This window comes from Crocuta crocuta, unplaced genomic scaffold (assembly GCF_008692635.1).
Source record: "Crocuta crocuta isolate KB4526 unplaced genomic scaffold, BGI_CrCroc_1.0 scaffold18, whole genome shotgun sequence".
Classification (NCBI taxonomy): domain Eukaryota; kingdom Metazoa; phylum Chordata; class Mammalia; order Carnivora; family Hyaenidae; genus Crocuta; species Crocuta crocuta.
In genome coordinates, this window is record NW_027532589.1 from 3,574,716 (window position 1) to 3,587,074 (window position 12,359).

At 46.6% G+C, this 12,359-nt stretch overlaps 1 protein-coding gene across 2 annotated transcripts in view; it reads right to left on the minus strand.

Moving 5' to 3' along the window:
- Nucleotides 1-12,359, minus strand: part of CCDC93 (CCC complex scaffolding subunit CCDC93) — a 90,087-nt gene that overhangs the window by 49,056 nt on the left and 28,672 nt on the right. The window contains exons 7-10 of one of the 2 annotated variants that reach the window (XM_077779606.1): nucleotides 11,692-11,792; nucleotides 3,879-3,915; nucleotides 735-827; nucleotides 389-439 (exon numbers count right to left, since the gene is read on the minus strand). In XM_077779606.1, the coding sequence (XP_077635732.1) occupies nucleotides 389-439; nucleotides 735-827; nucleotides 3,879-3,915; nucleotides 11,692-11,792 (282 nt within the window). The remainder of the gene's footprint in view (nucleotides 1-388; nucleotides 440-734; nucleotides 828-3,878; nucleotides 3,916-11,691; nucleotides 11,793-12,359) is intronic. The other variant, XM_077779607.1, reaches the window with a different exon arrangement.

A 12,359-nucleotide genomic window follows, 5' to 3' on the forward strand; every position in this document is an offset into this window, starting at 1 on the left:
ACACCTTCTGGCCAGTCCTTGAGCTCTGGGCAGACCAACTAAGCACACACTGTTCTGTTTTCTGCCTAGATAGTATGGGAAGGAAACGGAAGACAAGGGCTCTTCCGGCATGGCTGGTTATGGAGAGGCAGAGGCCTTGTGATGCTGTCTCAGCAGGGACACCACGTTCTCACGAGGGCCCTTCAAGCCCCACAGAGGTTCCCACGGACAGCAACACTCTGCATTGGTAACAAGCTTCCTAAAGAAAGATATATCTCGAGAAAACAGGAAGTACTGAGTGCTGAAAAGACAGGGTTCTCTTAAACATGGTCCCTCTGGAAGGAGCAGCACAGGGCGGTTCCAACTCCCCACCTCCAGAGCGTGCCCTCCCCCCACAGCCCCCCCTCACCTCCTCATTCGCCATGGCGGTCATCTTGGTCATCAGTGACTGAATACGCTGCTGAAAGAAGAGTGGGGGAAGCAGCAGTGAGTGGACCTGACTGCGTAAGATTTCCACAACATGTCTAAACAGATCTCTGCGCTATAATCCAAGGCTTGTTTTAATTGATCTGTTATAGTGAGCCTCATGGTCATGGGGGGGAGGGGAGGTAGAGAAACTGGAAAGAGTGTGACAGGCCAGCTAATAGCAGGTGACTGAGGGAGGCAGCTGGCCATTTTGCAAAGCTGGGGATGAAAGGGAAGTTCCTCCCCAGGAGATTTAAACAGAAGCCTTAGGGGACTCGTGGGCCACACACCTCTTCGGCAGCTTGGAGCTCATCTTCTTCGAGAGCATCAGCTCTTTCTGCAGCCGAGAGCCCTGCAGGGAGTGTGGTTTTCTTGTCCTCGGCCTGGAAGAGAAGATGCAAAAATAAGCAATCGAGACGAAGACTCAGCAGAAAAAGGGCAACAAGTCTGAAAGAAAGCACATGCATCCGGGAAGGTGCAGGAGTCCCTGACAAAGAGTGGGAAATCCAGAGACCTGAGCTTCCGTTCAACTACAGACTGAGCAGGCTGAGCTCCAGGCCTTGACCAATGCCTATCTCATCTCTGAACTGCTTGCCGATGAAACTCCTATCTGGTCATATACATTTGACAGCCTTATACTTTGGGTCTCTCCCCTACTTTAATGGCTTCAAGAGTAAAACACTGCCTCAAAGACTGGTTTTTACAAACTGCCAGTTGAGACCTATCGGTGGGAGATGAAAGTAATTTAACAGGTATGACCAGCATCCATATAAACTGAACAAAAATAATAGAACAGGCCATATCAGAGTGTTTTACATGTAGTAAAGGGTTAACTTTTGTTAACAAAAGGGAAACTTTTGTTTTTGAGGTGTCTGTGGGTGTACTGAATCGTGATGAAAAATAGGATTCTTACTGCCAAGGACTGGGCAACAAAGTTTAAAAACCTCTTGCATGAAGGATAAAAATCTAAAGTGTTTCACGTGGTGATCACGCTTCAAGCTCTGGACCCAGCCTCAGGCTCCAGACGTAGCTCTCCACACTCAAGACCGCCGGATTAAATGCCGTGCCCCCAACATGGGCTGGAAGTCTACAGCGCTCGGCTTTAGTTTCCTCTCCACCCACCAGCTGGGAGACCTCAGGCTTACCTTCTCTCGATATCAGGCTCTTCTAGGGTAGAGAAAGAGAACCGGTCTCAGACAGCCTTCTCAGACCATCCTAGGTGCTAGGATGCTTTCCTATGACAGGCCCATAACTGACCACAGGGAGCACCATGCGCTCCTAACTGCTGGCTATACAGGTATCCCCTGCTTTTGGAAGTTCACATTAGGCCACTTTGCTTTCCCAGAAGACCTACATTAGAACCTGTTGTTGCTAACCAAAAGAAATCTGAAAAGGATTTTCACTTTTATAGAAAATGGTGAAAGCGAAACCAGTTTTCAGGGTTTGTTTAGCATGGAGCCGTTCATTACAGAGGCGGTGCCCGGCCCTGGGCAGCAAGCGGCCCTGCGGGCTCCTTCCCTGGGAATGACTGTCGGCATCTCAGCATCAAGCTGCCAGAGCTTAGAGCTGTATCTGAGCACCTGTGCTTCATCTCAATTTACTTTGTGTGTCCGTGAGCATGGCGTGTCCCACAGTATCAGAAAAGCTTACGAGAGGTGACTTTTTTTAGGTGTAGGAAACTCTCAAAAATTTTTCATAGAAATTAATGGCAATTGCTTCTTTGCTTTAGGCCATTTTAGCTTATAAAAGGCTTCATATGTATGCTCTGCTTTACAATAGTGGAAGAAACCTGTATTTATAGGGGACAAGACAAGCTCAAAGTAAATACTATTTAATGTGCATTGTATGTTTTTTCTAATCATAATGAATACGTCCAATACCCATACGCATAGACATACTTTTCAGACTAAATTACACATCAAATTTTTACTATGTAGATGTCATCTGACATTATTCAAATCCAGAAAACACCTAGTTTCGACGGAAATGACTGTTTAGTTGAATAAAAACACAAACGTGGAAAAAAATAATGAGAAAACAAAAAACTATCATAATCAGTGCTTGACTGATTGCTAATGAACTGCTACATTACTACAGACAAAATAGCTATTGTTTATTGGATATCTATGTGATGGGTGATTCTGTATCCTTTATGTTTCAGTCTTCACAACAACAGTGTAAGGCAATACGATTACTGCCCTTATTTTGTGGATGCTGTGAACTGGCACAACAATTAAGTACTTTGTCCAAAGTCGCATAGGGAAGGGATTTGAAACCAGCCAGTCCAGCTTCAGAACACAGGCTCCCGGTCACTATCCAGGCCACCTGCTGACTGAGACGAGAATTCCTACATAAAGCAGAGGGAGACTGGGAGCCAGGGAGCTTCCTGGCAGGACTGAGGCATAGGGTTCTGGACAGAGGCAGGGGTGTCAGGAGAACAGAGCAGAGGGAGCAAGTGTCCCATGCAAGAATATCTGGGTGTCTGATGGGGAATTAGGAAAAAAAGGGTATTAGTAGATCTTGAACTCCAGCACTCTACTTTCTAAGAGGCCACTGACAACTTCAGCTAGTGCTTTATTTAAAAGACAGTGGTTATGAGCAGAGACTTTGATGTCACACAGACCTGGGTTCAGATTCTTACCATAGCACATTAGGAGCTTGCGTGATCTTGGACAAATCATGGGGCCTGTCTGGGCCTCAGCCCTCTGACCTCAGCTTTTCTGAAAAAAGGTAGTAAGCATCTTCCTCGTAGAGTTGTTCAGGGAAGAAAGTGAAAAGAACACGTGCGGAGCCCTGAACAAAGGGCCTGAAACACAGTAAATGTTTGGCACTCTAAGACTGACACGTCTGCCCTTCAGCCGACAATTAGAGATCATCAGTAAACAGAGAAACTAAGGGAAGTTTTTGAGACTGCTTTGTGAAGTTGGAAACGCCCTCCTGACTTACCTGATTTCTCCACGCTAGGCACTAGGTTGTGTTAGGGCAGGCCTGTAACAGGCGCTGTGTTCTAGCTCACTGCCAGCATCCTGTTCACACCTGTCTAGGGTCTCTCTCATCAGATGGGGAGTGCTCAGGGCCCTGGAAATGGACGTCACCTTCACTTTTCTGGAGTTATTAGAGTCCATGGGATTGCCCCTGGGGCCATGACTTTCGATGACTGTACACTTCTAGCCCTGTGCTGAGGCTGCTGCCTCAGCTCCCTGGCTTGCCAAGGCTGGCTGCAAATACAAGGGAGGTGTAGGAGCCAGAGGCGGCTCTGACATCCTTCCTGCCCCAGGCTGCCCAGGGACCAGAGCCTGGGGCGCAGCGGGGCAGACATCCCACTCCTGCTAGGTGGGCGGTCTGTCGGTGTCAGACAGAAAGACCTGGGGGTTGGGGAGGGGGGGCACTTCCATCTCTGCAGTGTTCTCTCTCATTATCTGTGCTTGTCTTACCTTCTCTGTTTTGCTCTGGCGGCTAAATCCGTATCTCCTGCAGGCCACAAAAAAGCAGAGTTCAATTACTGTTCAAAAGTCACACAAATTTGGTCAAATGCTTTTTGGTTGGATTTTTATACATAAAGCACCAAAGAAATTTTAGGCCATGTAATAACTGAAGAAAATGTTTGAAGTGCCTGAACCAGAAACATATTCCATTGTTCCTGAATCAAGGGCCAGTCTTTCCACTGCCATATGGATACTGTCCGTGGGAACCCTCAGAGGGTGCAGAGGGCAATATTCTCTTTAAGTGCAGCCATTATTACTCTTTGAACCAGAAGCTGCATTTCAGATCCACGGTTTAAACTACAAGCCTTAAAACTTTCTGCAGGAGCAAATGTGAGTGTGGTCGCTTGGGCCAAGCATGCTCTCCAATGGCTACATTCAGAAGCTGGAGTCCAGTCCATTTTTCATCCTCAAACATAGTCCAAGCAGGATGTCAGCAATATTACGTGTTCACTTCAGGCAACCTTACATTCAAACAAGCTCACAAATGCAATTTAGCTTAAATTAGCTTATTTTTAGGCTTTTTTTTTTAAGCGACAATGCAAAAACCATTCGACCTACAACCAAAAGCATTATGCAAAACACCCAACCTCATTTACCTTCAAAATAGTTTAAAGGGAAATAAAGTTATGTGCAGCCATTTAGGAGAAACAGATGAAAGCTTCCTGCTCTACCTTCACTGACACCACGCTGATGCCACACCACGCTCACCGGGTCGGCCCACTGGCCTCCAGCCTCCCTGTGTTCCCGCTCTTCCTCCCACCTCCTATCCTGCTTCCCAGTGGCCTCATCTGCAGGAGTCAACAGCAGGCCTCTTCACCCGTGGGCACCTTCGTTCGGGCTTCCCTGCTACAGCTCTGCCTAACGACGGGCTAGCCCCGTCGCACCTGCTGTGCTCCCGCGCATCCACTGCCTGGCAGAGAGCTCTGCACACCCTGCCCTGTCTCCTACCTTCCTACTCATGCCCCGCACCTCAGCTCTCAGGCCACCCCCTCCCCAGAGCATCCCCAGGCGTGACCCATCCCACATCCGGACATGTTCTCCCACCTCCCAGAGGCAACCATGTGCAACTGTCTGTACGCATGTGTGCAGCCATTCCCCAGGGGGCCACGGGAGCCCCTTTGACATCTTGTATTTCCAATGTAGAACAAATACAGTAAAGCTAAGTGGACAGAAAGGCAGAAATCAAGAAGCCAAAGTATCACCTGGTCTTGCAGTAGGTTGTCATGTAACTGGAGAGACCAAAGAGAGGGTCCAGGCTGGGCACAGCATGCCCGTTCATTAGGCATAACTCTACAGGCCCAAAGTACAGCAGACCGAGGCTAACTTCTGAGTATCCACACGCAATGTCTGCAGGGCCTCATGGCAAATCCTGTGAATTGGCTTCATGATACCTACGGCATCTTCCTGTAGTGCAGAGGCTGGAAAACAAGACTCCTTTTTCTACACTGCATCTCGGGCCTGGAATGCTGGGTAGCCTCCACCAATCAGGTGTGCTTACTGGAGATCTGAATGCGCAGCGGCTACATGAGGAGAGAGGGAGGGCATGAAGGGTGTCTGGTGCGGCTGTGGGTCACACAGGTAACCTGGATGGGGGCCAGCAGCTGTCACCATGGCATCTGCTGATTTTGGCCAAAGTGGCATGGTTTCTATCAGCAGCTGTCGCATCGGCCTCCCAATCCCACAGGCCACTGGCCAGCTTCCCGGGTGGAGGCAAGCAGCAGCACCCCTGGAGGCCCAGTTCTGACGCGCTGCCTGGGAAGTGACCCTGGCTCGGCCTAGGTCCCACCTCTCAAACCTTCCCAAGGATCCATGAAGTCAACCCCTTCTGCTGACACCAGCCGGAGGGTTTGTGTTCTCACCCAGCAAACTCCGACTCACAGAGGGTCTCACCGAAGTTTCCCACTCCTAGGAGGGACCTTGTACTATGGGTCTTCCTTCATTTTCCAGACTTTAGTTTGTGCAGACCCTTAGAGCGGAGGACATGCTCTCAGGCAGACAGCCTGCATCTACGGCCCCTGAACCTGATGGGTGTTCCAAATGAAGCAGTAAACAACTAAACATGAGAGACTGGATACCTGGGCCCCTCTACTCCTTCATAAAGACAGAGGTTGTGGGAAGACCTTTCTGACCACCCAAAGGCCTAGGGCAGGCCCCCCAGGTATGCACTTCCGGGTTTATGGCATCAATGTGCTCGTTCCACAGTGTACGATAATTATGCTAGTCCTATAATTCTGTCTGTTGAACTCCTGGAGGGAGTGCTTCACTCATTTTTTTTTAAAATAATTTTTTGAATTGAGATATGACTCATGTAACACAAAATTTACCATTTGATACTATATACTTCAGTAAGTTTTAGAAGATTCACTCTTTGTACAACCATACCACTATCTAATTCCAGAGCAGACTGATCACTCCAAAAAGAAACTCTGTATCTACTAGCAGTTAGTCTCACCCCCGCTCTCCAGCCCCTGGCTACCACTTACCGATTTTCCGTCTCTATAGATTTGCCTATTCTGGACATATCCTATAAACTGAATCTTAGGTGGCCTCTTGTGACTATCTTCTTCACTTAGTACGTGTTCAAAGTCCATCCATACTGTATTATGGATCAGTTCTTCATTGCTTTTTATGACTAGGGAATATCCCTTTATACGGATAAACCACACTTTGCTTATCTATTCCTCGGCTGATGGACGATTGGGTTGTTTCCACTTTACAGTGACTGTGAACAGTGCTGCTGTGGACATTCAGACAGCTCCGTGAGCTTTTCTAGCCTCAGTACCTAGGACAGCTCCTGGCACACAATAGGTGCTCAAGAAATGTATGCTGAATGAAGTCTGGCTGATTTTTCTAAAGCCCTCCTTCTCCATGTGACATGGTGACAATGCTTCCATGACAAAGAGCTGTCTCAGATGCCTATTGACTCCTGCCTCATTTACATTCACTGGTGAAGACGTCTCCAGAGGCTTCCATGTTGCTTGAGCTTCACCAAGGGAACACAGTATCCCTTTATGGCCTATCATCCCTCACAAAGAACAAGGGGATGCTTCCACTTACTTCTACAAAGCATTTTCTTCTCTTTTATCTTCTGTAGGTATGCTGCTCTCTCCTCCTGCCTCCCTCTCCTCTCACCCTGGCTGCCCCGCCCGTGCCTCACAAGCGTCAGCCTGATGTGTGCGGCCAGAAGCTTCCATCTGTTTCTGCCCTTCCCTCTGTTGGCTCTGACCAGCCAGCCCTGCTGTTGTCCTACACGGTCAGCACCAGCAGAGCTCTGGTCTCTTTTCACCCACTTTACTTCCTCACACCCTGCACCTTACACTTGATCTTTAACATCAAGGATGTACATTTGCTAGAACAGCACAGTCCGAAAAAAATATGAGAGCTACATATAGAACTTTAAATTAGCAGGTTCACATATTCAGGTTATTCCAAACAAACTGAAATTGTTTTCAATGACTAAATCAAGCACGAGTCTTTAAATTTAAATGTTACTTAATTAAAATTCTGTTCTTTTTTAAAAAATTTTTAAATGTTTTTTTAAATTTATTTCTGAGAGAGAGAGAGAGGCACTGTGAGCAGGGGAGGGTCAGAGAGAGAGGGAGACACAGAATCCGAAGCAGGCTCCAGGCTCTGAGCTAGCTGTCAGCACAGAGCCCAACGCAGGGCTCGAACCCACGAACCGCAAGATCATGACCTGAGCCGAAGTCAGATGGTTAAGCGACTGAGCCACCCAGGCACACCTAAAATTCTGTTCTTGAATCACACTAGTCATATTTCAAGTGTGCAATAGCCACATATGGCTAATAGCTACCATACTGGACATCACAGTTCTAGAAAACAAACTAACCTTCAAAAACAACTGCGCCGGGACAAATTAAGATAGGTACCCAACCATCTGAAATCCTGAACAAAACAAGTGCATCAAAAAGCTCAAAATACTAAGGACTGTGGATCCTGTTCTTTGTTCATTTCACAGGTATTTGCTTAACTATGAGCAGTCATAGGCCTCACCAGCACAGAGGATCCTAACAGATTGGGAGAGATACCTCATATTTCCTTTACAAAGTTTAGAATGACTTCAAAGCAACTAAAATTAGGCCTCAAATAGGGTGGAATAAGCTAACACCAGTATTCTAGCGGTTGTGCTTCCAAATTCCACCTGCAAGTTGTTAAAAAGAGAGCCACAGGCCCAAGGTGGAGTTACTTGCCCCTGTGACCAAACTAAGACTTAACTGCAGTTTCAGCCTCTCCAGGAGTGGAATTTTAACCCAATCAGTCTGGAATTTTCTGGTCAGCACCAAAGAGGTAATCTGTGTTATGGACTCTCTCCAAACTCCAAAAGAAGATGAGGTAATCCACTTAATAAGACTCCTTCCCTTCCCCCTAAAGGAAGGTGATCTTGCCTGAAACAGTCCTTTCTTTCTAAGGATCACTGATAACTTCTTGCCTCACCTTCCTTCCTATAAAAACCTTCCATTCTATACAGCTCTTGGGAGCTCATCTCTCCTTGCTAGATGGGAGGCTGCCCGATTCATAAATCACTTAATAAAGCCAATTAGATCTTCAAATGTGCTTGGCTGAATTTTGTTTTGTTTTGTTTTGTTTTTAAATAAACTCAAACGTACCAACCATAAAATGCATTTCCCCACGGCAGCAGTTTTAAAGCATGGTTAGGTGTTTTAACTCCTAAAAGCTAATTGGATCCATAATAAAACTGAAATATTATAGACTTACAATTTTGTTTAAGTGTAAAATCAAAACCATGAGTCTTGTTTTTCTAAAACCATAATTTTAAACAAACCTATCCAAATGTGTTTTTAACAGGCACACACAGTCCTTAAGGCCTTCAGCATGGCTGACTGGCTCAAAGTCCAATTCCACTTCAGCAACTGAGAGTCAAAAAAGGTGGAAGACGCTGGAACATTAACCTCAAGGTCACTATGGGCCCAGGAGTTTCAGAGCTTACTCCACGAGTCAAAATACTTTCCCTCTTTTCAAGAGGTGAGATAATGAGGAAACTAGAGGCACTGACAAGAGATGGGGGGTTTGGATTCTTAGGTGGGGATGAGCAATTATGGGGTGCCACGATGTTGATACTGACGGGAGAGATAGGTAGAGGCAAGTGAGTCCCAGGGCCAGCGAAGGCCCAGCCTTGCTTCACTGGGGAAGGGAAGGGAGAGTGTGCAAGGCTTCTCAGAGGGCTTAGGGGAGGGCTCATGCTGGGGGTACAGAGTACACAGGGACAAAGAGAACTGAACGGGAGGCACATTTGCATCTACAGGTCATGTTTAAGGCATTTGAGAACTGAAAACTGCTGCTGCTAATGATGATTATGGTGATGAGGACCATGACATTTACTGTTTCCTACACAGGACAAACTCTTCAAAGTTTTTCACATTTATATTGTTATGTAATCCTCATTTAACACGGGCCAGATCTCCATGCAGGGGACAGTGTAGACAGAACGCCCTGAGGGAAAAGTCTGAGAGCCAGAAAGGAGGGGAGGGCCTTCCCACGGAGGGGGTATGAAACACACACTTACTGGGGGTCTAAGTTTTATCCAATTTGCTCCGTCAGTTTTAATAAGAACCCTCTCTTTGTTCAATGTCAGACCAAACAACAGACTGGGCCTGTTTTTCTAAAACCAGGTGGCAAACTTCCCCTGGAGGCTCAAACGGTATTTGTACATAATTATAATGGCACACTTTTGGAGTCCAACAAACCTGAGTTCAAGTCCCAGTTTGAGCCTTGTACTAGTTCTTAATAGTAGTTAATAGTTGACTCTGGTCAAGTTATTGTTTAAACTGCTATCTTTACCGTTCTCAAAAAAGAAAACTGAGCTAAATAAACCATCAGAATATCCTAAGTACCCACTTCCCAACCTCTCACAAACTCACCCTCTCCTCATCAGGAAACCTAAAGAGCAAGCAAAATCATGCCTCTCCTAAAAAAATCCTTCATCAAACACCCACCCTAAGCTTAAAATTCAGCAGACGTCAGCCTGACCCCACTGACAGGAACTGAGGTTGATAGGGACACACTCTGTACTTTCTTACACTCCAGGTTTGAGAGGAGGCACAAAGGAACCTGTGGGTTGCTCTCTTCCCTGAGAAAGCACCACCAGACTCTGGGCGGGGATGCCCTGAAGTCACCCAACCATCGTATGGTAAGAATGACTACCCTCTATAACACATGCAGAAGAGCCAGTTTAACACTGAGATTTCAAAACAAAATGACTGGAATACTGTCAGTCTGGTCTCGGGGAGGTGGACAGTTACTGAATCCCTGCTACTTCTCAGCCCCAGGAACGTCTGAGTATCCATGACAATGGAAAAAATGGAGGCACGAACAACGGAAACCATGAAAACTGTGACATTCTCCTGAGTACTCCTTGGCTCTGGAACACGTGACACCCAGGGGAGGCTGTCTTTCTAGCTCTGGGTCCCCCAGACTACAGGGCCACCCACACTGGGGCAGGGCTGGAACCCCCCCCCCCCCCCATCACAGTGCCCAGGGCATGCCACCTGTCAAGTTGCTCAGGGCTCAAAACCTGGTTGTTGCTGCTGTCTTGAGATTCTTAATAATTAATCCTTATTAATAATGATTAATTAACAAAGGGCCTTGCATCTTACAGTGGGCCCTACAAATTATGTGGATGGACAAATTCTGTAGGTGGTCTCGTGGTGCCTGACTCGGAGGAGAGATTCAGTTCACAGCAGCACCCGGTGAGCTGTGGAGGGCCACCATACCTGGCTTAGGGCCGGAACTAACACCTTCCTTTGAATGGAACGGACTAGCTTCTATTCTTAGAAGGAACAACCTGACGCCACACAACTCCCTCAAAAATAAAAAGGGATAAAAGGGTGGCAACGTTTTTTGAAAAATTTTTCCATTTGGAATATGGAATATTTAAACCAATGATGCCTCATTTCCTTCTCTTTCTCTCTAGTACCAGGACTGGGGTACGTCCCCCCCAGAGGGGGCTGCCATCAGACAGATGTTCACTCAGGGAAGTGCTCGAGGCAGAGGCTGGGTTATGAGGCAGAGCAGCGCACAGCAACCACTCTCAGGATAAAGAAAGGAAGCACAAGGCGACATACTCACATCAAGGAATCGGTTACCCTGAGTAGAAAACGCAGGACATAAATGAAGGTTAATACCCAAGGTCAATGTTAATGCCCAAGGTCAACCAAGAAATTCAATGAGGAGAGCACTTCCTTGTGAGTTTTTAAGTAAAAAATGAGGATACAAGATAATTGTTTTTTTTAAAACATTAGATTATTAAGAGGTGGCAAAATACTTCTAAATCCTTCATCTTCCGGCTCAGGACAATTCCTCACAGGAAACCAAAACTATTATTCTGACCCTTAGAGTAAAACTACTGTAACTGTGTTCGATTCTTTAGTTTACCTAAAGATTTTAACAAACAGCAGGGCTAGGAAGGGCAGACCACCCCCAGCCTCTGCAAATACCCCCAACCCCTAACTCTGAGGAGGGCAGAGCCAGGGCACACAGGGCACGCACATTTCCAGAGGGGGACTGCAAAGAAAGGGCCTCCCCTGTCATCAGGAAGCTACCCACAGAAGTGTGGGTAATTCAGTCCCAGAGAAAAAAGTCCCCCGTGATGGAAATCTTGGACCCAAACCGGTAAACTCAATCAGGTCAAAGCCAACCCAATTAATCTCAATGAAGCAATCCAAATTAGCTTTGCTTTTCAACAGTTTTATAAAACAGCCACTGTAGACTGGGTCTCCTTTATTACCTGCCATATTCCAAAAGCGTAGCATGGACTCGAGATTCTTCATCAAGCAGCTCTTCCGCTCCCTGTTGGCGTTTATATTTCCGACGGGGCTTGTAAACATCCTAAGAGGCAGACGAGACAGAGGACTCACTGAGTGTGAGAAGGCTCTCCTCCTAACCTGGCTACTGGCTGCATCCAGCAGGGAGGGAGACTAGTCTTCCCCCTTCACGGCGAGTGTACCCTTCCTCTGCAGGAGAGCAGTAGGTGCTCAGGGTGCACGCCCTCAAGGGGTCTGCTCCTTTGACGTTCATGTAGGTAGCAAAAATTTCCACTGAACATACTGCTCCTCAACTTTGTTTTAACTTGGTGGTTTTTTTGTCCTGTGGCATTTTAATATTTTATGTGGTCAAACTTAACAATTGTTTTATACCTCACTTCTTAAACCAGGGATTGTTAAAAAAAAAAAAAGTTCTTGTATGTTACTTCTATAGGTTATATTTAGCCTTTTAAACTATTCAGAAGTTTTTTTTCCTGAAAGGAAAATTAAGACCCCAACATCATCAGTTTAATAGTCCAGATTTCCGCTCATCTGAAGGGCACACGTGTGCGCCATGTACCAGTCTTACCCTCTTCCATTCCTTTTGCTTTATGAACCTCTATCCTGTCTCCACCATTCTTTCTTTTGCAAA